Genomic DNA, 27,808 nt, shown 5'->3' with positions numbered 1-27,808 from the left:
GTAGAAGAGGCAGGCTTAGCTTTCTAGTAAAACAAAAATGACGAATACTGAATAGTTTGCAGGAGTCCAGAGCTGGCATTTTCTTTGAGTGGATCCAACGCCAGGTTCACTTGTAAACTGGACAGTCAGATCAGGGACTTCACTGGTCTTTATGTGCCATCATAAAGTTCTCATTTCTCTCTTTACTCTTAAGTGTCAAGTGTACTTTTGTTTTTAGTGAAAGACTACTATAAGGATATGTGAGAAAAAGTAATAGGTTCTACAGTGACCCTGGCTCTGTTGCAAATCGCACCTTCTGCCTCTAATTTCTAAACCTGCATTATCCAGAAAGAGTTTTGCTCAGTTGACCATGCACCCTTATCTCCCATTTTTGCTCCTGCCAAAGTGTCTGAAGAAAGTTGATGGCCTGTTTGCTGTGATCTGATCATGCATTTGAGTGTTTTTATCTAAGTTATGTGAAAAGGACTGATCTGTCTGTCATTAAATATTTTCCTGCTCACACTAATGTTCAGCATGGTTCGTGGCTGTAGTAGCCGGAGGGGTTTCTGTGTCACTGGGAGGGGAAAAAATAAATGGGTCACTCAAAACTGAAGGTGCTGTGAAATGCTTCCATCAACTCATGACATACAGGAGAGAGTTTGAGAATGCAGTGGGTTTGTTTCACATCATAGCAGTGAATTTACAAATAGAAACTATATTTGATACTTTTTTTCCTTAGTACAGCTCATTTTTCTGTCATACCCGTTAAATCAAGGTGGCCAAGGGCTGAGCTTTTTCATAAAACTGCCATGCGTAAGTGGGAGAGACACTGCCTGACCCCAAAAGATCACAGTCTGAATGTGTCAGACACATGAAAAGTTGGAAGGAAAAGAGGTACAGAGAGAGAAAGTAACTTCCCCACGGTCACATAAAAAGTAGCAGGGTCCAGACTGTACCATAATTCTCATGCCACTAACCCTCCCCAAGTTTTGGACAATTTCCTGACAGTACCTATCCAAGTGGGGATCCTTGTTGTGAGTTGGGCTCCAGAGAGCTATGGTCTCTAAGCATACTTTATTTTGGGAACGGTAATATTGTGACCATGTCTGACAAAAGTAAAGCATTTTTTCAGCCCATCAGCACAATTATGACATCAGTCTGCAGCCTCTGAAAATGAATTTAAACAGCACTGACAATATCAAACATGATTTGAAGTGACTGTATATTTTGTGCCTCACTTCACAAGGCTAAGATGATGATTTCCTGTATTATCTGTAACATGATTAGGTCATTTCTTGCCTACTCATGTTTCTGTACGTATTAGCTAGGGCAACAGTCATTGCCAATATCGTCTCCAGGTCTGAAAGATCTATACCAGCTTCCCCGTAATTTTTATTCCAGTAATTGAAACACTTTCAGATCTGAAAAGAGATGGGCAATTTTCAAAGTTAGGAATAAGAATAGGGGTTTTGGGTTTCAGTGTGTTTTGTGGGGTTTTTTTATTTTAACCAAGATTAACATCTGCATGGGAGAAATATTAAGAAAATTGCATGAGGAATTTTCCAACTACCTCTGAGTATAAAAAGGAAATTTGGAGTGCACTGCAAATATGCATTTTTTGTGCCTGCCTTGTGTTCTGCTGCTGAAGTCTGCAGTCAGCTCTTTCATGGATTCCTGGAAGATATAAATGACTCTTCATTGGACCATAACTTGAACATCTTCATGTTAACACATTCCTGTTTCCTCTCTCCCTCTTTTTTTAGATCGAATATAAGCTTTGCAATGGGTCTGACAAAGAGTGTGTGTCTCCCACGGCCAAATTCATGAAGAAAGAAACACTAAAGGTATGTGCAAAGCAGCTGATGCTGACTTTCTTTTGCAAAACAAGTAGTACCTTCCAAACAAACCATTGGGAACTACTCTGAGTCATTTCCCAAGACCTAGAGAAGCCTCCGACTCTTCTAGGAGTCATTACAGGCCAAGGGCATTTACAGGCTTTATATACAGGATTAAATTATATACTGCAAACAGAACAAATCAGTGTAATTATTTCACTCCATTCATATGTTCCAGAGCCATTAGGCACCTCAAGAGGACTGTAATCCTTCACTGGTCTTGTTAGGAGGGGTATGCTTAGGCAATCTGAGCAAATTATTGCTTGAACACTTGCTTGTCTACCAAATCAAAAGTATAAATAATTTGGATGAAATTAGATTTAATCTCTTTAATTTCAGGGGTGGGGAGGACTGGGTATTCAGCCTCTTTTCATTCGCCCTGAAGGAAAGTCAAATTAAGTTATATTTAGTGGAACTTCAGGAGCAAAGAAAATGCCTGCTATCTTGTTATGTTTTTGTTCTTCCTTGTGCTTGTTTCTGGGGAACCTGTGCTGTATCAAGTTCTAGCTGTGCTATACATAGCTGTCCTTAATGCATTATGTTCGTTTCTCCCCCAAAAAAGCCATGATTACACCTTCTGTATTTTCTCTGTTCTCAACCAGGTACAAAAAAAAAATTACAGACAGGAGAAGAAAAGAGCAACCAAACAACTCTTCAGTGCTCTAAAGGATCCCAGTGTAGTGATCACAGCAGACTGGCTGAAGGTATTTAATACAGACCATTGCTTCTGAGGCTGTAGAAAAAAAGAAGTGAGAAGTACTTGATGTGTCTCAGACTTACGCAGTAGCACTTTTTTGAGTGAAGGAAGACTGAATAATTTTGAGTTGAATTACTGTAAAGCCATACTTAAAGAACCGCTGTAGAAGTGGAGTTATGGGGAATATTTATTTTCCATCTTAGCCTAACTCAATCCATCTATTCCATGTCCTTAAGTAGAAACAAGGTCTCAAAAAGTGCGTCATACAAAAGGAAGTGATGTTTCTTTCTTCCTCTCTGAAAGAGTCTGCTGGCCACTTCCCATAGATGTGTTTTTGTACTGAAGAGGGAATAGACAGAGTAACAGCCTGGAAATGGGCAGATACAGCTTGTTCTATTGACAGTTGGATTTTATGTTGTCACAGCACAGAACGAAACATTGGACCTGATGACAACTGTCATTTCTCCTTCTGCAAAGACTCAACTAGTGACAGCTTCTCACTGAAGTCCTGAAACGTTGTATGTGGCAAAATAAATTTGGATTGACACCAAGAGATGTTACCTTTGACCATTGTTCTTCTCCTCACTTGAGGCCATTTAGTCTTCTCGACTAGTAGTGAATTGGTGACCCCTTTTATAATGGCAGAACTTAATTTCCAAACATCATCAAACACATAGTTCTTTGGGGAAAAAAAAAAAAAAGTAACTTGGGGATTTCATGAAACAATACCATTGCATTTGACCAGGGTGAAAAATCTCAAACATTGTTCTATGGTCAGTATTAGAGGCCAGAAAAGTGAGATGCATATGGTTTATTTGAGAAATGACATTGGCAACAAAATGTTTTCGTAGTGTTTATTGTTGATGATAGATTTTTTTAAATACCAAATAGCTGTTGCATGTTTGCTGTGGCTGGAAATTTCAGGTTTAGCAACAAATTATGCTGGGCCACAAAAACAGAACACTGACATAAGACTTGAGGTTTGGCCTATGTACTTTGAAGACAAGAAGACCTTAGGCAAAATCTAACCTTACTAAGAAACTTGCGCATTCTTAAAGCTGTTATCTTTAATATACGCTATCAGATTTAATGTCGTCTTATACCAGAGAGAGCGTTCATTGAGCTTGGCAGAGAAGTAAACCAGCTGGAGAAGATACTTTTAAAAATGGGGTATTTGACAAAATCCATTAATAGCTGTGTTCTGCAGAACACTATTAAAATGACTTATAAGTCGAGTTAGACTAGCTATAACATTTTTCTATGCAATGTTCTAATTGACATGTCCTCCATGATTATTAACAAATCATTCTTACATGGCCCAGCAGTGCTGGTTGCCTAAAAAAATAAGCAAGCTGCTACCACTGAGCCAGTAATAAAAATATGAAGACTAGATTCTGATAGCCAGATTTACAAGGTCTAGGATTTTTCTTTGAGATCCCTAAGACTGTTCAGATAATGCAGTGTATCTTCCTAAGTGCTGTGGTTTAACCCCAGCTGGTAACTAAGCACCACAAAGCTGCTCATTCACCCCTGCCCCCCCAAGGGGAGGAAAATGGAAAAAAAACCTTCTGGGTTGAGAAAAACACAGTTTAATAGGATAACGCAGTAAGAGAATAACAGTAATAATAAACCAAGTGATGCACAAATGCAATTGCTCACTGCATGCAGAAGTGAAAAAAACCAACCCGATGCCCAGTCTGTTTCCGAGAAGCGAATCTGCCTCCTGGCTAGCTTCCCCAGTTATATCCGGAGCATGACGTTCTATGGTAGGGAATATCCCTTTGGCCAGTCTGGGTCAGCTGTCCTGGCTGTGCTCTCCCATCTCCTTGTGCACCTGGCAGGGCGTGGGAGGCTGAAAAGTCCTTGACTTAGTGTAGACACAACAACTACCTAGCAGAAGTAAAAACATCAGTGTGTTATCAACATTATTCTCATACTAAATCCAAAACACAGCACTATACTGGCTACTGGTAATCTCAGCCGAAACCAGGACACTAAGACAATGTATTGTAGTGTGGCCTTGGGAGAAACACATACTGGAAATACTGTATAAATACTGAATAAATGCTGGTTTTCTTTTAAGGAGCAACATAAATGCAACTTTCTGTTCTCTCCTTGCTTTCCTCCAGATTCGTGGGACTCTGAAGAGTTGGACCAAGCTGTGGTGTGTTCTGAAACCAGGAGTGCTGCTGATTTATAAAACGCCAAAGATCGGACAGTGGGTTGGGACAATCTTGCTCCATTCTTGTGAGCTGATTGAGAGACCCTCCAAAAAGGATGGCTTCTGTTTTAAACTTTTTCATCCTTTGGACCAATCAATCTGGGCTGTAAAGGTAACAATCCTGCTTAGTTGAACAACTGCTTGGTCACCAAAGTGTCTGAGTACTAGTATTATCTAGCATTGATATGATCTAGATTTACAGTAACTCAGTTTCTGTTAGTGATGGTGAATTGACTGCATAAAAAGATTAAAGACACCCAAGCTTGGTCATGATATGACATCAAAGGACCATGGTACATTGTGATTAGTTATACAAATGTGTTATTCTTCGTGTATAGATGCATGCATAGACTGAGGAAAGGAGAAACATGTTAATGTAGGAAAGAAGATCAATAGCTAGAAGTTATATCAACCCATGGTCTACATCTTTAAAAAGAGATGAGGAAGAGGCCCAATTAACTGACTTCCCCAAAACAAGGAAGCAAATGCTTTGCACAACACTGGAAGATGGCTGGCAAAGTGACAAAAACTATATTAATAATTTGACTTTTTTTTTTTTTCTAATGCCTCTGAGGTTTGGGTTTGTTTGCAATGGACTTGGAACTCACTGGTCTGCTCCAGCCTTGGCTGTTCCACAAAAGGGTGACTTTGGATAGGTTGCCTTAATTTTCTCTTCTTTGAAATGGAAATAGCAAGGTTTTCTTTCCTTCATTTTGAGTTGTTCTTCAGTCTCTTGTTACTCACAGGCTGAGACAGTCTCTTCCTGTACACACAGTAGCTCCTGCAGTGACCTCTGGATCTCCCTGTAACGCATATGATTAATAGTTTTTCACACTTCTTAAAATAACTCCCTGCAAATTTGAGAGCGCTGCATTTCTTTTTCTTCCTTCCTTTAAGAATAGGCAAAAAGAAAAAAAAAATCTAATGCCTATGAGCAAAGAGAAAGACCTCAGTACCTACTGAGAGGCACGGAGAGCAACATCTGTTGGATACCCTGAAGACAAAACTTAAATGTTCTTGAGCTCTTGTTTCCCCATTAAAAACAGTGACTCAGCAGAGTTATTGCAGACATAAATTCTCTAGGAGACACCACCAGTGTAAGCAAGACATTACAAGCTACTGCCTTGCTGCAAGGTGGTCAGCAGAGCAATCTGCTTGGAAAGACTCATGCAAGAATGATGAAGGCCATTCTCACTGGCATCAGAAGGTCTAACAAAATGGAGGGGAAGCCCTGTGGGAGCAGGTCAAGGAGCCTCACTCCTGCTCATCCCTGCAGTTAATTGAACAGTTTTAAACACAGCTATACAACTGCTATAAAAAGTCTTGCGATTTTTAATAAGGTAGAGGAAAGAATTAAAATTAACCTCAGCAACCAGGGGTAAGAGCTGCTGTTTTCTGACAGTAGCTCAGCTCTGATCTGTGCGTAGATGCATTGCTTTTGCTTTTAAATCCCAAAGGTTTCATTGCTACCTTGCTTCTTATTCAGTTTTGAGAGTTTTGATGCTTTTTTAATTCAGAGCGTGCACCCAAGAAAGATGTTGATCATTTGCTGTCCCATCAACAAAAAATACCTTGTGAGTTGACAGGTCAACTGAATTCTTCTGAAAAGTACAGTCAGGAGAAAAAGTAGAATCAAAAGTGCAGTCAGGTACTAAAAAGTAGTGTCACTGGCAGATCTGAAGTGTTAAGCTAGAATGCCCTTCCCTTGATATGAAACATGCAAAAGGAAGAGGAGTTTTTATCAATATGTTTATGAATTTGTGCATGTGTATGTATATCTAATTCTTGTGTCTCTTGAGAAAATATATGGCAGAAATAAGAATTAGCATATTAAATATGAAGGGAATATATCTCTGAGAATGTTTGTGTACTAGAGGAAGTCCCAAAAGGTTTGAATTTTAAAGTCAAAGTAATATTCTAAGTCACTTGAGACAGATATTTAGAAAGCTACACTTGAGCTGCATAGTAGGATATTTCCTGAAACCTGCGTTCAGCCTAGATTGTTATGTGTGATAGATGCTTTCAGCCACAAGGTGAACACCAAAATACACATCAAGAAGAAATCCAACAATGAACTGCTTGATGTCAAAGAAGCTGTCTGCACTCTGACTACAGTTTAAGGCTGAAACTGCTAAAAATACTGTTTTGTTTTACGTCATTTCATGGCCTTCTTTTAAAGCAACTGGAGCAGAATTGGCTGACCTGAATTGGTTATGTATAACTGTGCAAAGAAAGCCTATTTCTCATTAAATATAGATTAGCCAGAACTGAAGCAAGAACCCCAAGTTACCGTCCATCATGACAGAGATAAGATCTGGCTAAACAACCTTCACTTTTGACTAAAATGGCTTGTGAAATTTTCAAAGATTTTCCAGACTAGAGTTGATGGTCCAGTTTTGACTCACATCAGTGGACTTCCAGCTAACTCAGGGTAATTAATGAGCACCTTTGTACGTGTTGGCCTGGCTGCTCAGCAAATGTTTGGATCTAACTGTGGGGTTCAGCCCTGGAACAAATGTCTGGTTCAAGCACTGCCCTAGACATTTATAGTTGTGCTAGCCAATTAAATTTGATGTGCAGGCATTTAACTTCAGTTAGAGCAGGATGAAATTTTTGGGCGCCTTTCGTATGATAAGTAGGTAAGATGTAAGACCGTTGCTTATAGTTGAAAGCTAAATATATGCCCAGGTAACTGGTTTTCTTATAAAGCTCTCAGGTGTCTAGAGCTATCTTAGAAGCATATTGCTGAGGGGAGAGAGTTCTTTATTCTACACTGCTTCCCTGGCTTTTTGAGAGTTTTAGCCTGAAACTCCTTCACAGTGTAAATGGATTGGACCTTTTACTTTTTTGCTCTGTCCAGGCCTTTGTAAACCCAAGGCTAAAACTGCCAAGGTCTCAAAATCAGTCAGCAGCGCAAGCAGCAGTAAGAAAAGCTTTCCCCACACGCTCTGAATATTGATGCAGAGACATTTTGTCCATTGTGTGAAGGCAGTTTGATCCCACCTGCTTCGGGAAAGAGACTTTTTGCTGAGATGACTGAAGGAGACTGAGGAATGCCAACCTAGTAATCAGTGCGAGGGTGTGAGTGTCTGTCCTCTTGCTTCGCAGAGGGAGTATAGGGCTATCAGCTGGCAGGGTTTGCCCAGCTGTCCCAAAACAATGTCCTGGAATAGTTCGTATTTCCCTTTGAGCTTGCTCAGAAGCTAGCTGAACAGCGTGGTGTCAGAAGGCTTTTATTGACTGCAGCCTGTTCTGACATTTATTCAGAGTGCTAAATGAGTTGAGGTCAGACCCACTGAATCTGGGTGTATATATATAATTTGAATTTTGTTGATGTTAAGAACTTTTGAGTCATTCCTTTAAAGAAAAAAGTTCTAGTAATGGGCTTGTGCTGCTGCTTTTACAGTTGTTTGATCTACTCCATATACAACACAATTAGTTTCATCTTCATCCTTACAGTTATCCACAGTACTGTTAATGAAAGGGATTTTTTCCCCTTTTATAAGCTTTATTTTATGACTCTCCAAGACTAGATGTCTTGTCATACTATCTAAAATAGTATAAGTCCACCCCATTTTTCAAAGCCTAATCAACCCCTGTTTGATAATGCCTTTTGAGTCTCAAATCAAATGTAAAGACAGGAATCATCTGAAGATGATCCTTTCTTAGTTGTACTGTTTAGAGGCTGCAGCTGGGCTCTGGGTCCTAATGTACCAAGGATAACATTCACTTTTAGTGAGAGATGGTCATTGTCTTGGAGGTCTTAGATTCTAAACAGCCATAATACTCAAAGACTGGGAGACAGAAAGCATCATTATCTCTGCTGTGCAGATACAGAACCTCATTTACTCTCTGGAGATGTTGACTTTATTTTTATGGCCTCTCTTTCCTTCTTCTCCTCTTCTTTCTGTGGCAAACAGCCCCCCATGTATGAGTATGCCTTACTGTTGAATACATTTCCTTGACAGAGTGACCTGGCTGCTCCTTGTGTTTATCCACATGCCTATATGCCTGTTAAAACCTCCTTCATTTCTCCCCCCCTTTTTAGGTAATGGTTCTCTGGATCTGTATTGTTTGGTTGTGGGGTTTTTCGTCCAACAGAGCAAATATCAGCCTCTGCACTGAAAACACAAATACTGGTGTTATCAACAGTTCTTGACCCCCCTGCTCAGCTGCAAGCTACTGAAAGGAAAAATGCCATTGGGAATGATGCCTGATTGCATTAATGTCACTAGTAATGTCTTAAGCTGCTCTGCTCTGGTTTACTAATCAAATCTCAACTTTGCCAGTCCTGACTATTAAGCCAGTCTTAATTCTGTGAACCTCTTGTGGGAGAGGGGAGGGGGAAAAAGAAGTGAGTAACAAGGATCCCAGTTTCTCCTGGCAGTGGCAGAACCCCACAGATGTGAAGACAGAAAGCTGGACTGGAGACTGATGTCTTCTCAGCACTGCATTTTCATTGTGTAGACTCAGATACAATTTGATGCTTGTCCTATGCTTGCACTCCATTCTTCCCAAATGTTGGTTTCCTGAGTGGAACTCAAAACCAAAAATCCAGATAAAACCACCATTTAACTACCAGACACTTGTATACAGGAGCAGTTTTCAGTAGCAGTCACCGTTTCCTTGCTTACGAACTAGTACTAGGGAGAAATCCTTCTTTCAAGGAGCAGGATGGGATAAAGGCCCATGTAAGGGAGGAGAGTCATGCTCAAACTGCAAAAATTTGTCTACAGATTTTCAGCATTGTGTGATATTCTCCAGAAACTCAAGGAAATCTGTATTTAAGCATCCTGGAGAAAACTGCTTGTTCCACCCTGCCATTGGCATAGTGGTCATGCGAGTATTGGTGATGTGTTCTGCTCTGCATTTATTTCTGACATGATGTCTGCATATTTGAAAAGTGATCTGCTTTCATGTTGTTTGTTATGAAGTGAGGAAGAGAAGGAACTGAAGGAGGCTGTGTCACTTTGGAAGTGCAAGGGAGGAGGAGGCACTCCTATTTATTTCAGCCAGGTCATGGCATAAAGCCCGTTTGTATGGGTATTTGAAGAGAGTATGAAGCTGTGCTCCCCGGGTACAGGAACTGCTTTTTCTTAACAGCTTCTGGAGCTCAAGAAAGGAGAAGACACAGAGGAGATCAAGGTGGCATCCTGTGGTTCTGCTCAAAGAAGTGCCTAATCCAAGATGGTCTCTGCCTCCCTGGGAATCATTTCTGGAGTGTCATGCTGAAGGGATTGTGGCAGGATGTTTACAAAACACTATAATCCTTTTTGCCACAGCTCATAACAGCAACGTAAACAAGCAAAGCGTCACCCCAGGCACCATGGCATAAAGGTTCTCAAGGGGTCTGGATGTAGAGGTGAAGGACTGCAACCCAACAGCACATGCTCATGCTGGGAGACCTTTGATCCTCAGCCTGTGGTTTTCCCTGTCTCCTCCTTTGACACATACAGGTTTGCAGGATGGAGTTTCCCTTTGTTTCCTTCCAGAAAAGCTGCCATTATCTCTGTACTAGAGGGCACTCACAGCACAAGGTGTGGGCTCTGCCACTTATATGGTGACACATAAAGGGTGTTTCATTGCAGTTGTGTCAGGCTGCAGACAGACTTGACGGGCACCGCATGGAACAGTCTGTTTAGGTGTTGCACAAAGATAGCTACTAGCAAATATTTGACTGTTTTTGTCCCAAGTGACAGTAATGAGATTCTTCCATTCCTGAGGATCTAAATAAACAGAGTAGGTTTTGGGGCTGAGCAGAGGTTAGACCAAGCCCCATTTACATCAGAGCTCATTACTGCTTTGGAGCTATGGCAGCAATATCGTGATTACTAATGAGTCTTTCTAAATTACTCCATCTGCTCCTTCCTTCTTTCCTATCACAAACATACACACTCTGCCCTGGAGGAGTAGAAAGATGTTGGATGGTCCATTGCATCTTCTGTGCCTTATGTCTTTTTGTCTGTGTGTATTTCCAGGGCCCAAAGGGAGAAAATGTTGGTTCGATCACTCAGCCTCTTCCCAGCAGCTACTTGATTTTCAGAGCAGCCTCCGAATCGGATGGTAAGTTTTGGTCTTCATTTGCTTTCTCTAGATTTCATGCTCTGTGCTAGTTAAGAAAATAGGTTGATGCAAAAAAAATTGGTATGTAAAGGCAAAATTGGCAGCTCACCCAGCTTCAGATGCCGTTTGTTTAGCAATGGTCAGAATAGGTCAAGTAGACTACAGGCACGTTTCATATTCCTCACTGAACAGCCACCTTTCTGGCCATGTGTATGGAAGAAGGACCTAGACTTGTAGCTGGGGAAAAACTCTAAGTCAGTATATACGAAAGGATGAAAGATGCTGATCCTAAAATTGGGATGAGGAGGGGCTTAACTGTTTCCTCAGTTCAGCAGAGACTTAAGTGGGTTATCTGCCTGCATCTTACACTACGTAGGGATCTGTTGGAGGACAATGACATAGTAATGTTGAAGAACTGTTGATAGATGTCTTTTAACCACCAGAATTCTCCTGTAAACTTGCTGTACCATAGTTATATATATAGTATAGCAGGCCCAGATGCTGGTGACTCCACATGAAAAATATCATTCTGGGAATTCACAAAATTATGGAAGGTAAATTTAGGTCAACATATGACAGGCATGCCAGCTTGCTATGTGAAAATCTCTATAAATTACTTTAACAGACCTAAAATATCAGTGATTTCTAAGTAGATAAGGAGATTAAAAACATGTTTTCATTCCATTTGACCTTCAGAGTACTGTAAACTGGTTTTGCCATAGCAAATTAACACAAGCTGTTCATTTTATTGATATTTTTCACCTACCCCGCCAAGGGTGCTCATGTAGCCAATTTGCTCCTTTGGGTCTCATCTAGGGTAACTTTAAGGACATAAGGATTTTTTATGGAGCACAGTGGGCTTTGAAAGCAGTGTCCTTCTGGTCCAGTGATTAAATTCTACATATTCCTAAAGGCTGGAAATGGGGCAATGCCAAACACACCTTTGACATGGCACTTAAAATAGGAGGAAACCTTCTTTCATTACAGGCTTGGCAGGCTGTTCATAGTGAGGGATACCATCTCGACACTGAAAGCTGCTTGCAGATGTCAGTGTAGTGAAATGATATGAAAATAAGTGGAACTCATACAGAGCCATAGAAGCACATCTATTTCTTTGAATATTATGCTTTTGTAGCTTACGGAACAGTACGGTTTATTTGTGTAAAGGAATACGCGATTCCAAACTGGCTCCAAATATCACCTGTCTAGAAAGGGATAGATTGATACAATAGTCTCTTGGGGGGAGAAAAGTGGTTTTGGGGTAGAGCAGCTAAATTATAGGCATTTCAAACCCTGGTTATACAGACAACCCGCAGAATAGATATATGGAACAGTCCCGCAGAGTTCTTAGGCAACCAAATAGCTTCAACAACTATCAATCCAGATTTTCTAAATTATTATTTCCTTAGAGATCCATGTAACTTGTCTTTCCATTAACTTAATTAGAAAATGCACAAAGGGACCGATGTGGTCATTGTATGTGTTCGAGACAAATTGCTGTCTCATTAAGTACTTTTTTCCTGGCATTTCAGCTATCTTCTAAATGAAGACTTTCATTCTGGTGGAAACCTAATGATTAAAACCTAAAGCCAGCCTGGCTTAGAGACCTGTGGCTGAACTTCTACTCTCTCATTTTACAACAACTTCCATAAGCCAGTTATGTGGAGTAGAATAGCTTTAGGGTTGTTCTAACTAACTTTACCCATAAAGGCTCCCAAGCTAGCAATAGCTCCCAAGAGATCATCAGAGGTAAGACTTTTCTAGCTGTGATCTCTCTGTCTGGGTCATATACCACAAACTGAAAAAGCACAAAAGGGACCATATCGGGCACATGAGAATTTTCAATATTTAAATGCCTGTGGGAAGCTTTCTGCCCAATGACTTATTACATGTCTCTGGTATCATAAGAGCTTAAAATAGTGAGCTACTGGAACATATTTTTAAAGCCAAGATATTGGCCAAGATTCTTGGGAAGCATGCAGAGGCCAGGCAGATCAAAGTAGAGTTACTTTAGGATTTAGTATGATTTTCCTTTACTTTGCTGCTTCTCTACAGTAGGGTCTTAAGGTTAGATGGAAAGCTAACGTGATCAAGGGAAGGAGGAGGAACTGAGATGACTCTCTAATCAAATATCATAAATGTGTACACAGAAAATAACTAGGGCCTTTGGTTAAGGATGAAATAATATATGCTCTTGAACAGTGCTAGCAATGCCCTAGAGCCACCTGTGCAGGCTTGGAGCACCCACATTATGCCTGGTAGATCCTGCGAGTCTGAGGAGGTGACCATGACAGCTGACTTGAAGTGAAGCTTTGGGAACTGTCAATTTAGCAGTGGACTTCACCAAAAAAAATTGATATAGTATTGCACCAGAAATACTAGCATGAAAAATGGTGTAATTTTCAGCTGAATGAGAGTATTTGACTTTACAGCTGAGGTCAGTGAGCTGTGAGAAGTGGCTGTATCTTGTGCAGGAAGGGAAGGATGTCAATCTACAGACAAAAGGGAAGAACAGCTCATACACTCAGGCTAGCCTCCCTCCCAAACACAAGAACTGACCTGGCACGATGACTGTGCTATGCTCCTTTTGTTTCTTAGTTAGTCTTCATAGGGGCAGTTTGGGGGTATCCACTCCATTGAGTGGTGTGGATGTACTGACAAATGGCCAAACACATGGGTGTCACACTTGGAAATGAGTGACTTACGATGGTGTTACAGCGTTGGTGGATAAGGGAAGAGCAACTGATGTCATCTACCTGGACTTGTGCAAAGTATTTGACACTGTTTCGCACGGCATTCTTGTGTCTGAATTGGAGAGACATGGATTTGACTGATGGACCACTCAGTGGATAAGGAATTGGCTGGATAGTCACACTTAAAGAGGTGCAGTCAATGGCTTAATGTCCAAGTGGAGATCAGTGATGAGTGGTTTTCCTCAGGGGTCGGTACTGGGACTAGTGCTATTTAACATCTTTGTCAGCGATATGGGCAGTGGGGTCGAGTGCACCCTCAGCAAATTTGCCCACAACACCAAGCTGTGTGGTGCGATTGACGTGCTGGAGGGAAGGGATGCCATCCAGAGGGACCTTGATAGGCTTGAGAGGTGGGCCTGTGCAAACCTCATAAAGTTCAACAAGGCCAAGTGCAAGGTCCTGCACGTGGGTTAGCACAATCCCAAGCACAAACACAGGCTGGGCAGAGAATGGATTGAGAGTAGCCCTGAGGAGAAGGACTTGGAGGTGTTGGTGGACAAGCAGCTCAACATGAGCCGGCAATGTGTGCTTGCAGCCCAGAAAGCCAACCGTGTCCTGGGCTGCATCAAAAGAAGTGTGACCAGCAGGTCAAGGGAGGTGATCCTGCCCCTCTACTCAGCTCTTGTGAGACCCCACCTGGAGTACTGCCTCCAGCTCTAGGGGCCCCAGTAGAGGAGAGACATGGAGCTGTTGGAGGGAGTCCAGAGGAGGGCCACGAAGCTGATCAGAGGGCTGGAGCACCTCTCCTATGAGGACAGGTTGAGAGAGTTGGGATTGTTCAGCTTGGAGAAAAGGCGGCTCCAGGGAGACATTATAGCAGCCTTCCAGTACCTGAAGGGGGCCTACAGGAAAGCTGGAGAGGGACTGTTTACAAGGGCTTGTAGTGATGCGACAAGGGTTAATGGCTTTAAACTGAAGGAGAGGAGATATAGATTAGATGTTAGAAAGAAATTCTTTACTGTGAGTAAAGTGGTGAGACCCTGAAACAGGTTGCCCAGAGAAGTTGTGGAGGTCCCATCCCTGGAAGTGTTCAAGGCCAGGTTGGATGACGCTTTGGGCAACTTGGTCTAGTGGAGGGTGTCCCTGCCCATGGCAGGGGGGTTGGAACTAGATGATCTTTAAGGTCCCTTCCAACCCAAACTGTTCTGTGATTCTATGACTTGGAAACAGTATTAATGTCAGTAGGTAGTATAAAACATGTGTAGACAAGAACAGAAGGAATAGAAACTGTTACATTTAAAGAAATCTATATAAACCATAGCAAATTAAGGCTTGTACTTTGTGATTAATACAATTTGATTTTAAGCCCAGAATACACTACTGAAATGGTTGTAGATTGTTACATAGCTTTACCTGTTGTAAAGAGAGCATCTCCAGGAGGGTGTACCTGGGTTTGTTTCGTTTCTTTAATGCACTGGACAAACATAGAGGATGCCGTTACGGTCAAGAGAGACAGGAGATTAAGGTAAAATGAACTAAGCTAGCTGACACAAATGCTTGCGTAATGTTAGCATATATTTGTAGTATGTTCGCATCTCCTCCATAGATGCAATATTGTGTGAATCTACAGCATCTCTTAGGAGGTGTCCTGACCATGTTTTTCTTAACGCAGTCTCCCATGTTACTAGTAGAAAATGAACCACAGACCATTTGGCAAATTTAACAGTAATTCATGGAGGCCTCTGACTTGCTGGGAAATATTGAGTTGCAGCATATGTTAGATGTACAGTTCTGCTATCCAGGCAACTATATCATGATCAGCAGCTACATGGCCTACTTTTTCTCTCAGCATTTCAGAATCCCTGTTTTCCTCTCTGCTGTACCATCTGTGACAGACTGTTGGTAGGATTTAAGGTCCTGACTTCTGGACAGCCTGCAGAACCACCGCCGCACTACGGTAGATTTCACATTCACAGACCGCAGCAGCAGTCTGCTCTGTGATGTGTTTTAAAGACATCTGGAAGGTCATGTCAGCCTACAGGGCTCAACCTGTACAAACACAGGGTCTGTCTTTCTTACCAGTTTCAGAAAAGAAAATTGCTTTTTCCAAACCAGTGACTGTGTATGCATTTCAGATTTATGCTGATGAGTGGCTTAGAATTAGTAGTTTAAACTTGTCCCAAGCTTTCTGCTCGGACCATTCTGGGGCTGCCCCTGAGATCTCCAAACCAGTGCCCCAGACCTCTTAAGCAGTTTGAGTCACCTGCTTAAGATCTCCCCCTTGCCACGGGCACTGCCACCAAAGAGGTTACTAGGGGAATTCAAAGTGGCAGATTACCAAGGGTTAAAGGCTTAACAGTGGAATTGTAAACCACACTTAGATTTTGTTCCTCATGTCTGTCCCCTCCTTCAGGCACGCTTTGGGTAGTCTCCATTGCCTGATGTGGACGGAGTTTGTATGGAAAATCTGATGGCCTGGCTTGCAGTGTTGTTTCTTTGCTAGGCATCTGGCCCTTACCCCAGAATGGATGCTCTGATCTGGGCAGGAAATTAGATTATTGAAATAAGGGTCATGCACAGAAACAATGAACCAAGAGGAAGATTGCAATTTGAAACCAAGTTCACAATGAAATTTATCACTGGATCCCAGCAGTACTGGAAAAAATAGAAGTTACCTCCTTAGCTTTATGTGTGCCCTTCATATTCCTTAGACCTCTCACAGCAGTTTAAAATCCAGGCATTTGTGACCAGACTTCATTTAGCTCAGTGCATAAATTGCACCTGCAGCTAACTGAGGGATCGCATCCTTGCATCTTGACAGCAAAAGTGTAAGAAATCATGCATGCAGGTACCCAAATGGTACAGCAAAATAAGCAGTCAGCTGAATACAATGACCTTAATATTCACTGACTGAACCAGATCAGCCTCTTCCTCATCATTCGTGATTTGTGTGCACTTGAGCAAGAATTCATCATTTCCAGGTGACAGTCTACTTCAGGTTGATTTTTAAAAGGATCTATCTTTTAAGTGTGAGGCAGAGGCCAAAAGCTGGATGACTTTAATAACTCAAGAAGAATAATATTCCCTCAGTGATGCCTCTCTGGAGGAATGTATGGTTACTAGGTGTGAGGCTTTTGAAGTCTTAATTAGCAAGAGATTCATCCCAGCCATTCCATAGCTACAGGAATGCTATAGAAAAAAAGTATAGTCCCAGGCTGAGATTTTGGTATGCAACGATGTGATTCCATCTCAAGCAGATTTTTGTTATTGGTTAGTGCTGAGAGAACATTGGCCGGCTCCTCTGTGATCAGCTGTTGCAAAATGTGACAGATAGATTTGGCACATCAAATTATGAGTTGTTTTAAGTGAAATGATGGTGACTGTACAGAATTTCAAAGCCAAATAGCATAGTGTTTTCAATATTGCCTGGTTGGGGTTTTTTTCTGTGTGATATTGTTGTAATTTTAGATCTCTTCAAAGACTAGGACAGACTCAAGGTATTCCTTGAACTGAGCCTGGGTTAGCAGCATAAGCAACCTTCGGTTGTTTTGTGGGGCTTTTTTCCAAGGGGGAGAACAAGTGGGTTTTGTCACTTGGTTTTAGTAGTTCCTTTTCTCTGTGAAAGAAGGAGTTGGTGTGAGTGCATGCCTGCTGCTGTTCAGCCTTGCAGCCTCCAGGTTTCTGCATGGTGCCAGCAGTGCCCTGTGGACCTGGGAAGCATCCTGCAGGAAGCCGTAGTGATTCCCATTGGTGCAACTGTGCTGCAGGAGTCATCGCAAAGTACCACAGGGTGCTTGCTTTTTCAGCCTGCTGAGCCAAAAGGCCTGGAGAAAGCATACAGAAGGTTTCAAAACATATGTGGTATGCATATTCGGCTTTGGTTTTGCAAAGTCAAGGCAGCACATGTCCTTTATTAGCGTATTTTTTTCCCAAACCGTTCAAGAATGAAGGAACTGTGGAACCCAGCTGTGTTTAACTGATTTTTTCAGAGTTTCTTTTTTGAAATTGTCACTGATGACTGTTGTCATTTTACTGTAAATACATATAACAGAGAAAAAGAGTTACTGGCCTACTTAGAGAAGACACCTCTGTTTCATCATGTTTTGTTTTGCAGTGAGCACAGCTGAGTGATGTGCAGATGTGTTCCTCTGACATCCCACTTTCCCAGGATATCTGTCACATGTCAGATGCTGTGATCATAATTTGCTAAAGTGATGTAGGGAATGGATAGTGAAACCAATGATGGGTACAAGGAGAGTGGCTGCTACAAAAGAGAGCAGGAAGCCAAGCTAGCGCTAGCACTCTAGTAGGACATCCAGTTTGGCACTTCAGGAACAGCCTTGTTGAAGAATCTCACTCTTTCCACTGGAGGGGGCCAAATGTGGCCGGGCAACCTGCCCACCTGACCAGTTCAGGTGCCAAAAGATCGGTGATGTGAACTGTCCTCCTTGTGCTGGCTGCCAGTATGAGTGAACTAGCTGGACTTGACTTTGAACATTAGAGTTGGGGATCTTCTCTGGGTGGGGTGTCATTTTTCTCCCTGTTACTGTCCTCACTGAGAATTCTGTTAGCTTGGATGTAAGAGCCAGACCTTACTCTGCGGGCTGCCCCTTGGAAATCAGTGACAAAATACTAAGTACAATGAAGAAGGGGTCAAGCTCAGAGGTAATGTTTGAAAGGGAATACTTTGTTCACAGCTCCCAAGCAAAAGGAAGTAATGCAGGTGTTTTTGAGACATGATCTCTGCAGAAATTATCCAAAAGCAGTCATTGCGGTGGATAGAGTAATATATCATTTGATATAAAAAGAGCTTAAAAGCCTGTGGGGAGATTCTGCCATAGGCTGACAATATGCTCTTGGGTTTTCCTTCAAAATTTAAACATATGCTTGTTTTAAGCCACAGTTTGTGGAAAATTAACTGATAATTGATTGCAGTGTTTTATATTGCAGCTTTAAAACCCTCAAACCTTCTAAAGGAGTACCACTGTAACTCCTTCGCAGGTCTTTTTTGCTTCCTTTGTGTGCATCCTACTGGGATGCCATCCCCCTCTGAAGGAACCCATATTTTGCATTCTTCTCAGATCTAATTACATTGCATACAAAAAACACGACTTGAGTCAACCACTCAAAATCAGAAAATGTGAGAATTAAGGTAACCATGAAGCCTTCATGCAGACAACTGTGACTATAGATGACAACCTTTAATTATGTGACCACATACTTTTCCCCCTCTGCAGTTCCTGAAGGAGTGAGTAGACTTGTCAGGTAAGCAATTAAGTAATCCAAATGCTAGCATTTTTGTATCATTTTCACAATAAAGAAGAATATTACTGAATAGCAAGATCACTCAAATGTAACAACATTTCATGTAGGCCTTCAGCAATGAAACAGGTTTATCTTGTGTGCAGTCTCTGAAATTGAGAGGGTATAATTTTACTCTGTTATGCTGCAATTAACACGCTGTTGACTTACAGAGAATGTAACCTTTTCATTTGCAGAGGAAATCCCATATTTTACGTCTGGTTTTGTGGCATATATTTTGGATTCACAGCACCACCTGATGGCTGAAGGTCCATTTCTTAGCTTGGGGATGCTGTGCATCCCTTGAATTCAGTCTCTGCTAGAAATGAATACAGGGGTGTACACTGATGCCATTTCTGTGTTCTGCGGGGCACAAGTAATGCTGACTGCTAATGCACAGTGACTTCTTCTAAAGCTTTGTGTCTCTGCCTTGGAATATTAAAATGAATATTTTAATTTTAAATTTTTTTTATTTAGGCTCCTTCAATAAGGTTTCAAAAAAGATTCAATTACTCATTACTCCTTCCAGGGAGTTATTTAAGGAGAAAAAAAACCTCAATATGTTATGTAGAAATTTCCTCTGGTAACGTGGTGGACCCCAAAGATTTGACCGAGCCTGTAAGCTCATGTTAGTACTAGTGAACCAACACTAGTGGTTGGGGAGTAAGAGAGCTGCCTGTGGGGCTGTGGCCAATGCGACCTGCTCTGCCTACAGTCCCAGGGAGGGGTGGGCTGCAGGGGCACAGTTTGGGAGACGGCTGAGGGAGACTTTGGGGTCACCCTTGCCACCCTTGTTAGAAAGCATAAGCATAGCCGGTGCGTTGCTGTAACTGTCATAAGATGATGTCTGTATGCAAGTGCTGCAGGGCGCTGAGGAGCTGGCCTCCGTTACTGCTCCAAAGTGCTCATGCTGCTACAAATCAAACTACATATCAAAGCACCTGATTTTATAAGTCCATTGAATATAAAAATACCTTGACATATGCAGCCTTTCCAAATGTCAAATCATGCAGTCCTCACTCAGCAGAACTGGGAAAGAAAAGCAAAGATAAAGAGAGAGGAAAGTCAAAGGAGGTCAGCCTAAGCAGGAGTGTACTCACTTGTGTGGAATAGCCTGAAATAGGTTTTTATCTTGGTGGCTTTGGGGGAGAGGGGATATGTAGGAGGAAATGGATTTATACTCAGCACAGCCATTAACTCTAATGGGTTATCCATGCAAATCCTCCACAGGGCGAGAAGCGAATAAATCTCTGTGCGTAAAGCCTTAATGCAAGAATGTTTGTTAAATACAAAATAGTGTGAAATCAATTCCAACAGCATTCAACCTTCCTAATCTTTTATTAACCATTATGTGTGATTTTATTATTAAATCATAAGCTGATGCTGAAGGAATTTATGGGATGAAATTAGAATAAATGACTGGGCTCTGCAGTGTTTATGGCTTAGTGTTCAAGTGCAATTCTTCAAAGTTTTGGGAATTTTTCTCTCTTTTACTGGTTGCAGCTTTGTATCAAAGTAAGCACTGAAAACTACTCAAATTTATAAACACTTCTTTATATACATATGATCTGGATTTTTTTTTAAACTCTTGGTGATCTTATAGAGCCAAATTTTGGTCACATCAAAGTTGATGGGAATTCTGCCCAAGAGAACAGCAGGATCCCAGTGAGATTTATGCATATGCTAAGTGTGTGATAGAATTGAATGTAATGGAAACATTTCCCAAATGGGACCTAGGAATGAATATGGTCCAGGGAAAACCTGTTTGTAGCACTTGCCATTGCTAGAGCAAAATCCTTTTTTCTTCGCTGCCTCTCAAACACACTTCTAATTATTGCAAAATATATTCTGAGGAGTGTAATGAAGAGCTCTGTTTTACATGCTTGAAATTAGAGGATAACTCCCTTGATACTTCAGTTCTTGAATGTTCAGCCAATTTGCAGGTGTCCTGGCCTCATTAATGACTGCACTACAGAAGCAGGCTATTTTCAGTTGCTTCCAGGAATACTGAGACTCCAGCACTGTGGTGGTTAGGCTTTAACAGTAACACACAGCTTTGTAGACTTGTATGGATCACTGCAAAAGAGCCAAGGGTCAGTTTGGATTCCCGTCCTTTTCATTTGCTGCCTGCCTGTGGGACCCACGCAGGCCTTAAGAAAATCCAGTGAGGCTGTGCATAGGAACTGCAGTTTGTCTTGTCTCTGTGCCATGCTTATAGTTTCTTGTATTTGCAAAGTAGACCCTTCAGGTAAAGATTTTTTGTGACAAGATAAGAGAAACTGATGCTCCACCCAGATTATCTGATGGACTGGGCAGGAGGAATGGAGAAAAGGGAAAAAAATACAGAGAAAGAAGAAAAAAATAAACAGTCTGACAAGCAACTCCCTCTAGTCTTAATCACTCTGGCAAGTATTGGTCATTCCGGCTCTTGTTTGGAGTGATTGTTACTGCAGCGCTACACCTTGCGTGGGACCGCCAAGCCAGCTTGTAGTTCAGTGATCCCACACCAAGCAGGGGCCTCTCCTGCGCAGCACAGTGCCTCGGTATCTCCCTGCCATTGGATAGTGTGCGTGGTATATTACTTGCAAACATGAGCTGCTAGGTGGTTTGAAAGCACCATACCTGAACACATTTCCTGCGTCAGAAAGGGGCAAAAGGGGATGTGAACAGGTTGTGGGAGATCAGAGGAAGAAATGCTATTAGGGAAGGAGGAGTTGGGGTGAGCTTCCCACTATATTATCTGTGCAGATGTATCACTCATGCAGCCACTACAACACACCATTTCTGGCAAGATAACCTAGGGATTATATATATGAAAAATACATTATTGTACACAGTGACTTCCTGAATTACAAACAGCTTTACTCCCAGGCAAGAAGCTTTTGAGAAGCAATGCATGCATTGTCCTATTTAGTCTCCTGTGCTTAAATAATTGCTTTTGTTTTCACAGGCCGATGCTGGCTGGATGCTTTGGAACTTGCCCTGCGTTGCTCCAGCCTCTTCCGGCTCAGTGCCTCAAAGCAGGGAAAGGATGGAGAAATGAACTGCTCGAGCGATTCTGCGCATGCAGGGCTCAACCACCTCTTGCATACAAGCACTATCTCAGACCAGGAGTTCTTCCAGTAAGATGAGGCTATCACTTCTTAATCCACAGAGAGGTGTTGCATGGCTCATACTTGGTCATTCTTTTGACTTTAGCATAATCTAGCCAGAGTCCACTAACGAAACCTGTTTAAAAAACAGCCTGTGTGTTCTTCTGCTGCGTCCATCACTGATATATGGGTTTGGTGCATATGAGGTTTGTTGTCACCTAATGCTTGAGCACACAGACTGGAAGGGACCTCAGCTCCATTTGTGTGTACGTAAACTATTTTCTTGTGTCCCCTGCTTGGACCAAAATGCTGTCTGGAGATACTGGCGTGAAAAATGGCTTGCCTGAGTGAAGATTGCAGAGTCTAGCTACTAGAGGCGATCTGCAGTTGCACAGACACAATCACTAACAATGTCTGTCTGTCAGCTAGCACATATGGCTCTGAATCTGATCTATTTTTTAATAATGTGTTCTCTTTTCTAATAATACTGTGTCATAGTCAGCAACGTGCACACGCTGCATCTTTAGTTTTATAATTACTTTCTACAGGGGTTTTGAGTGGTTTCCAATTTCTTCCTTGATGCATCAGATAAATTTTTACATATGGGAAAAAGGTCCTCACAGCCTTCTTTCTATTCATATTCCTAGTATTACTGCAGCATTTTGGAACAACTCACATCATAGCTCTGTCAGCATTAAAAAAACCCAGGCTTTATCTGTTGCTTATGGCTAGATAGGCAACTTCAAAAATCCCTCTGGTATAGACACTTGGCCCTTGGAGTGGGAACTGGGAGATGTAGTGTCTATTTCTAGTTCTGCTGATACAAATTTGACTCTTAGGGCTCACAGCAATGCACCATTGGTTACACAGCTCTTAGGGTAGCAGTTCTTGCAGTCTGCAAAGATGATGCCTTGCACAGTGGGACCTCTACCTTTAAGTGGTTTTCTTAGGCTCTGAGATTAACAGCAGGGATCCGAGTCCTCTTCAGAGTGTCGAGGTATCTCTGGTTCCATGGGATCAAACGAGCGGCAGCACTTTGCTCTGAAAGGCTCTGGTATTTCCAACATGTGTTCTCCAGTTCTGCTGTTTGGGCTTTTAGCTAGAGGTTGAAGAAGAGCTTTACTGAAGAGCAATGGGAGAAGAAAAGAAAAACTGATGTGTTACCAGGGCATGTACCCTAGTTCTTGTGCAAATACTGCTATTGTTCTTACACTTCTTCCATAATACTTTACTTTCTAATTTCTTTCTGCCTAAGAGAGAGTCTCTTAGGACTGTGCTTGCTGTGATAATGAATCCAGGAATGCAGCGGACTTGTCTTTCAGCTGGTGCATGTGTGTCAGAAATCCAATACTAAAGTGGAGCCTGTGGCACTGAGAATCTCACAGAATCACAGAATGGCAGGCGTTGGAAGGGACCTCTAGAGATCATCTAGTCCAACCACCCTGCTAAAGCAGGATCACTTAGAGCAGGTTGCACAGGATCGCGTCCAAGCGGGTTTTGAATATCTCCAGAAAAGGAGACTCCACAACCTCTCTGGGCAGCCTGTTCCAGTGCTCTGTCACCCTCAGAGTAAAAAAGTTTTTCCTCATGTTCAGATGGAACTTCTGTGTTCCAGTTTGTGCCTGTTGCCCCTTGTGCTGTCACTGGGCTCCACTGAAGAGAGTCTGGCCCCAGCCTCTTGACACCCGCCCTTTAGATATTTGTAAGTACTCATGAGATCCCCTCTCAATCTTCTCTTCTCCAGGCTAAGAATATTCAGGCAGACCCATGGCTACTGTAAGGAGGTGGAGTAAAAACTGTATTAAAGTATTTCTTCAAAAACTGTATTAAAGTATTTCTTCAAAATGTGATGCAGAAATGACACTTAAATGATGCCTCTGTTTCACCTCTTAGTTGTTCAACATTAAAAACCCTCTTGAATTCTGGGACTCAGCAGTAGCACACGTGGCAGAGTTTTCAGCAGGACAGAGTACCCACAATTGGAAGCAGATTTCTCTGACCGGCTCAGATTTTAGCTGAGTCTGGTTCAAGCTGGGTGTTCAGCATCTGGACAATACACTCTCTGAGTCCTACCACTGGTTTTACTGTGTACCCAAACTTTCCCCAGTGCTTAAAGCCCAGGAGAATTTGATATTTGTGGGACAGGGGAACAACTTGCTGTCATCCCTGAAGGCATAAAGAACGTTTAAACAAGGGAGAATGCAAAACCAAAACTGTGCAAGTGCTGAGCAAAGGGGTTTTGGTTTGCCACTGACAGTGGCTTCCTCATAGGGATTCAATCATTCTAATTAAATGCGTTCCCTACAGGGAATCTTACCAATTAAATTGGCACGTTGTTGTTAGGGGGGCAGTTAATTACATTTAACTCTATCTTCAAATTAGCCAAACTACTCTGTCAAGAAAAGAAAAAGAAAAAAGAGATGATGGATATTATAGGGAGAACAAAACCCAAGGGAGCTGGCAAAGGCGAATCTTCCATTAAGCCAAAGTTGCATTTGTCTGCTGGCTGCTTTGCTCCTTTCCTACTGGGAAAGCAGTCAAGATTATACAGTGATTTTAAAATCTATGTCTTTAGTAGCGCATAGAGAGAACTATGCAAGTGAATCAAAGGCTAAAGTACTGTGTAAATCTGTGATTTTAGACAAGACCCCTTTAGGGTACTAGACACTATTCTTTTTAATATGAAGTTGTATTTCTTGTGGCTTCCATGTCTTATCTCTAGCAACCCCAGTAATCTGGCTGGTTGGACCAAAGTTGGTTTGTTTTTTTTTCTTTGTGTAGTAGAGTGGCATCAAACCCAAAGAAGTCCTGGTCACTGCCTGAAATTTCCAGGAATGCCCCTAGAGAATAAAGCACTGGTGTAAGACAGATCCAATATGCTGAAACAGTAAATTAGCTCTGCAAAATGGCAAGTTATTCATGTTCATGGTGGAGATCCAGTGCTGACTTTTAGCTTAGTCATTCCCTCCCAGCTTTTAAAGCCTGGTCCAAATCCCATTGGAAGCCCTTGGGAAGTCTTTACATTGATTTTAGTTCAAGCTCATGGTGTGGCTTTTGTTTTTAGCATATCATACGTATTCAGTGATGATTCTGTTTGGAGGTGTAGAAGAGCCTGGCTCCACTTCAACATCTCAAATTTGTTCCTCAGAATGAGGAGCATCTGTTTTCCCTTTGGTTCCCCAGAGTGGCTCCTTGGCTCTGGATGTGTTAAGTCTTGTCTTGTTTGTAACTGGTGGGTATTGAGTGCACAGTTGAGTGGGATTTTGTGTGAATTTAGTTCCCTCTTGGACTAAATCTGAAATGCTTAAAAAATAAGGGGGGGGAGCAGAGGAAACTAAGAATTTGCTCCACTGAAACTTCAAATATTTGCCAAATGTGAGGCAGGTGACACTGAAAAACACTTGCTCTTCTTACAAATGTGAGATAGAAACAAGTGCTCCTTCTCAGCCATGAACCATAAGCCTTATAATGAACTGTTCTTTCAAGCATTTTTACCTCATGGATAAAACTTTCACTAGGTAAGGGGGCATAGCAACCACAGACAAACACATTATTTAGCTAATCATTGAAAAATTAAGAAATAAATTAGGCATTTAAACGATCAGCAACTAATAACTAGTAACTTCCTAGATCTACCGTCCAGGAAGTATCTGTGCTGAGGAATCATGGGATAATCTCTCTAGAGGGCTCTCTCCTCACCTTTTTTCTCCTTTATTATCTTAAATGCATGCATGTGCTATATTCTATTCTTCCAGTGTATTTGGTTATCAGTCATTACACTTGCTGGTTGATAGCTTAAAAAAAAAGTAACATCCTGGTGCTAGAATGATGAAGACACGTAATGTCTAACAGCAAATTATTAGTGCTGGAGTATAGTGATCGCTGATTCTCTGATTTATTATCTTAGTTTTATGTTACAGTAAAACTGTGAATTTAAAACCCTTGTAGTTTATATATATATACACACATAGACATATATGCATACATATATAGATATACAAATGGAGTTAAAAGAAAGATTTCCTAAATGCACAGAAAGCTGTAGACAACACTTTCAAAAGAACTCTAGAAACTGAGCTTCTCCAGAAACCGAGCTGTGACTGTCACAATGTGGCTTGCTTGGCATGTTAAAAATCATGAGCTTATTTCAGTACATAGTTGGAAGTTGAGATCTGCTGAAAAGCTGATGCCAGTTCTGTGTTCTAACTCTTCTGTTGTGGGTTTTTGTTTTGGTTTTTTTTTTTTTAATCTGGCTTTAACTAGCAATGCCTAATTATCATTTTATTAAAAAAAAAAAAAAAGGGAGAGCAAGAGAGGGGAATTTTCAGCATTAATCTGTAATCAAAATTGGAACATGCCCAGAATGGCCTGAGAAGAGGCCCATCATGGAGAGACTTCAAGCTTGATAGAACATTCCTAGCTACTGAGGAGAGAAATCTTGCTTTGAGAGGGAGACGGACTACAGGAAGTAAGAAAACTCTTCAAGATCCAGGGCCTGTTTAGATCCTCTGAAACTCCTCATATAGCTGGAAATCTTTTCTTATTGTTCTATACAAGAGCAATTTTGCGTGAGGACTTGGGTAAGAAATCTTCAGAGGAAGGTCAAGCTGAGAAGATCAGTACTTGAGAGCTAGGCTAGGCCATGAAAGAGGTGATGTGTGCATGAAGACATATATGAATAGGGAAAACTGAAGCCAATGCTAAATATCCCTTGAAAAAATGGGCATTCAGTGAATACTTTTCAGTATCTGATCTCTGGCCTGTCTAATCACATCTGCCATCTGTCGTATGAACTGCATCTGCTTTTTCAAATGGAGGTGCTATAGGCTACTTGAGAGAGAATTTTTGGCTTTCTCCTCATTCTCTAAAGCCTGGATCACTGAGCATGAAGCTTGCTACACCTTCCATCCTTTGCCTTGGATGCTGTTATAATCTGGATATTCTTCTTCCATGTAATTGTCCAGTCCATGCTTTCAACTCAGTTCTTCCACACAGCATTATCTGGGAAAAGCATGCTCTCCAGGTTAGTTTGGGGGGGGGGGGGGGGGGGGGGGGGTGAAAATACTTGCTTCTATTGATTTTTAAATTTGCCTTTTCTTATGTAGAGCTGACTTAGGACCACTATCTGTTGAAATAAAGTAGCAGTGGTACTGAAAAGAAAGTGTATTGCATAATGTCACATTTTTCTCATATGCTACAATCCACTGATTTGCTTCTGTAAAGGGAAAAATCTCTCCTGATTGACACTTCAGTTCTCTAATCAGCAGTGTACAGTTGTTAGTGTGTGCTCTGTATCCCTCTGGTATGTGGGCGCCCATCCGGAGCCAGCGTCAGTTCTGTGTAAGGGGGGGTAATTGGAGCTCTGTGGCAGATTTTGTCATCTGCAGTTTGGAGGGGAGAATTTTGATGGACGGTATCTCACTGTTTCCATGATAAAACCCCTCCTATTCAGGAAATGAGTGTCTTTTACTCTCCTGGGCTGCACACCCTATGTTGAGTCCGGAGGGCTGTTTTTGCTTTATCTGAAAGGCCTTAAGTAATCTCACTTTGTAAATCAAATTGAATCAAATAACGAACTGTGTGTTGCAGTTTGAATGAATCAGCCCTGGAGAACCACCACCATTTGGAAAATGATGCTTTTTCGGACAAGTCTGAGAGAGACAATGTAGAAGAGTCGGAGAACGAAACACATGAGAACAGCCGGAAGACAAACGAAAGTGAGAGCGATCAGTCAGAAATCCATGGAGAGGTCTCTCCAGGAAGGAAAGGGACGACTTATATTGAGCAGATCTATGAGGAATTTGGGGAGGTAAAAGAAAAAAAAAAAAAGTTTTAATCACTGCCTGTTTCTGTTAAAATATCTCTGC

At 41.7% G+C, this 27,808-nt stretch overlaps 1 protein-coding gene across 5 annotated transcripts in view; it reads left to right on the top strand.

Annotated features, from left to right (window-relative positions):
- Positions 1–27,808, top strand: part of OSBPL5 (oxysterol binding protein like 5) — a 182,410-nt gene that overhangs the window by 131,672 nt on the left and 22,930 nt on the right. For all 5 annotated transcript variants that reach the window (XM_075754960.1, XM_075754963.1, XM_075754961.1 and 2 more), the window contains exons 4-9: positions 1,743–1,823; positions 2,477–2,578; positions 4,701–4,904; positions 10,771–10,855; positions 21,800–21,971; positions 27,531–27,750. In XM_075754960.1, coding sequence (XP_075611075.1) covers positions 1,743–1,823; positions 2,477–2,578; positions 4,701–4,904; positions 10,771–10,855; positions 21,800–21,971; positions 27,531–27,750 — 864 coding nt within the window. The remainder of the gene's footprint in view (positions 1–1,742; positions 1,824–2,476; positions 2,579–4,700; positions 4,905–10,770; positions 10,856–21,799; positions 21,972–27,530; positions 27,751–27,808) is intronic.

The sequence above is a fragment of the Balearica regulorum genome, chromosome 5 (assembly GCF_011004875.1).
Source record: "Balearica regulorum gibbericeps isolate bBalReg1 chromosome 5, bBalReg1.pri, whole genome shotgun sequence".
NCBI lineage: Eukaryota > Metazoa > Chordata > Aves > Gruiformes > Gruidae > Balearica > Balearica regulorum.
The sequence above is the reverse complement of the archived record's forward strand: the minus strand, read 5'-3'. Positions and strand labels throughout refer to the sequence as shown.